Below are 1,133 nucleotides of genomic sequence, written 5' to 3'. Positions count from 1 at the left end.
TGGCAGCTTCACGTTAATGGCTGCCCGCAGGTTGGCCCAGAAAAGGGGCTGCTTGCTCCTCTCCTTGGGCCACTCCAGGTAGGTTCGCTTGGCCATCAGAGCCTTCAGCTTGTGGTACCTGGCGGGGATCACGTACGGAGGGATGGGCTCCAGCAAAATGAGGATTAAGCTGTTGGAAGTCTCGCTGAAGAGCTTGTGGTGGGCAAAGTACAGCTCGTAGTGACACCACTCGCTCTGCACAAAGTTGGGAGACAGCACAAAGATGGACCTGTAGCTCTTCTCGATGCAGGTGATGATGTTCTCCACGATGCTCTTGCCGGGGATGAAGTTCCTCTCGTGCTGGCACAGCTGGACGCGGCCCTCCCCCCTCTCCAGGTTGGGCATCAGCTCCTCCTTCACCCACGCCGCGTCCCGCTCGCTGTAGGACACGAAGGCGTGGAACTGCAGAGCCCCCTCCTGCTCCTGGGGCTGCTGGTGCCGAGCTCTCCGCTTCGTCTGCGTCCACTGCCACGTCATCCGCGCGTACCACGGCACGTCCAGGTAGACGCACAGAAAGGCCACCACGGCCACCAGCGCCAGCGTCACCACCAGAGCCGTCACCAGCAGGAGCGTGGTGTTGCAGGCCAGCTCGGCCAGGTGGAAGTCCTCCAGGAGCCTTCCTCGCAGCTCCTCCGGGTACTCGCACACGTAGGCCCCCGGCCAGCCAAACAGCTTCCCCCCAGAGCGCCTCTCCAGCCGCACAAAGGCCTGCAGCTCACAGGAGCACTTGAAGGGGTTGTGCCCGCCCTGCAGCTCCCTCACCCGCGGGCAGCTCTGGAAGAAGTCCACCAACGGGGTGAGGATCACGTTCATCTCCACGTTCAGGAAGGCCAGCGACGGGAAGCCCCCGCAGCCCGGCAGGTCAGCCAGGCGGTTGGACGCCAGGTTCAGCTCTCTCAAGGACTTCAGCTCCGCCATCCCCCTGGGGACACTGCTGATCTGGTTGTTCTGCAGCTCCAGCTTCTGCACGTTGACTGGCAAGCACTCAAACACGGCATCCGTCAGCTGGTTGGAGGACAGGTCCAGCTCCGAGAGGGACTCGGCCCAGCGGCACCGCTCAGCAGGCCCCTCGTAGCTCAGCAAGTTGCTGCTCA

The 1,133-nt window shown here is 63.0% G+C and overlaps 1 protein-coding gene across 1 annotated transcript; it reads right to left on the bottom strand.

Moving 5' to 3' along the window:
- Positions 1-3: 3 nt before the first annotated feature.
- On the bottom strand, positions 4-1,128 carry LOC106900688 (toll-like receptor 1; the record flags this gene model as incomplete). The annotated part of the gene is made up of 1 exon (XM_014962836.1): positions 4-1,128. A coding segment is annotated over one exon (1,125 nt), but the record flags the coding sequence as incomplete, so codon positions are not given.
- Between the last annotated feature and the right edge of the window lie 5 nt (positions 1,129-1,133).

Source organism: Calidris pugnax, unplaced genomic scaffold (genome assembly GCF_001431845.1).
Source record: "Calidris pugnax isolate Ruff unplaced genomic scaffold, ASM143184v1 C14689746, whole genome shotgun sequence".
Classification (NCBI taxonomy): domain Eukaryota; kingdom Metazoa; phylum Chordata; class Aves; order Charadriiformes; family Scolopacidae; genus Calidris; species Calidris pugnax.
This window is presented reverse-complemented; position numbering and strand designations above follow the sequence as displayed.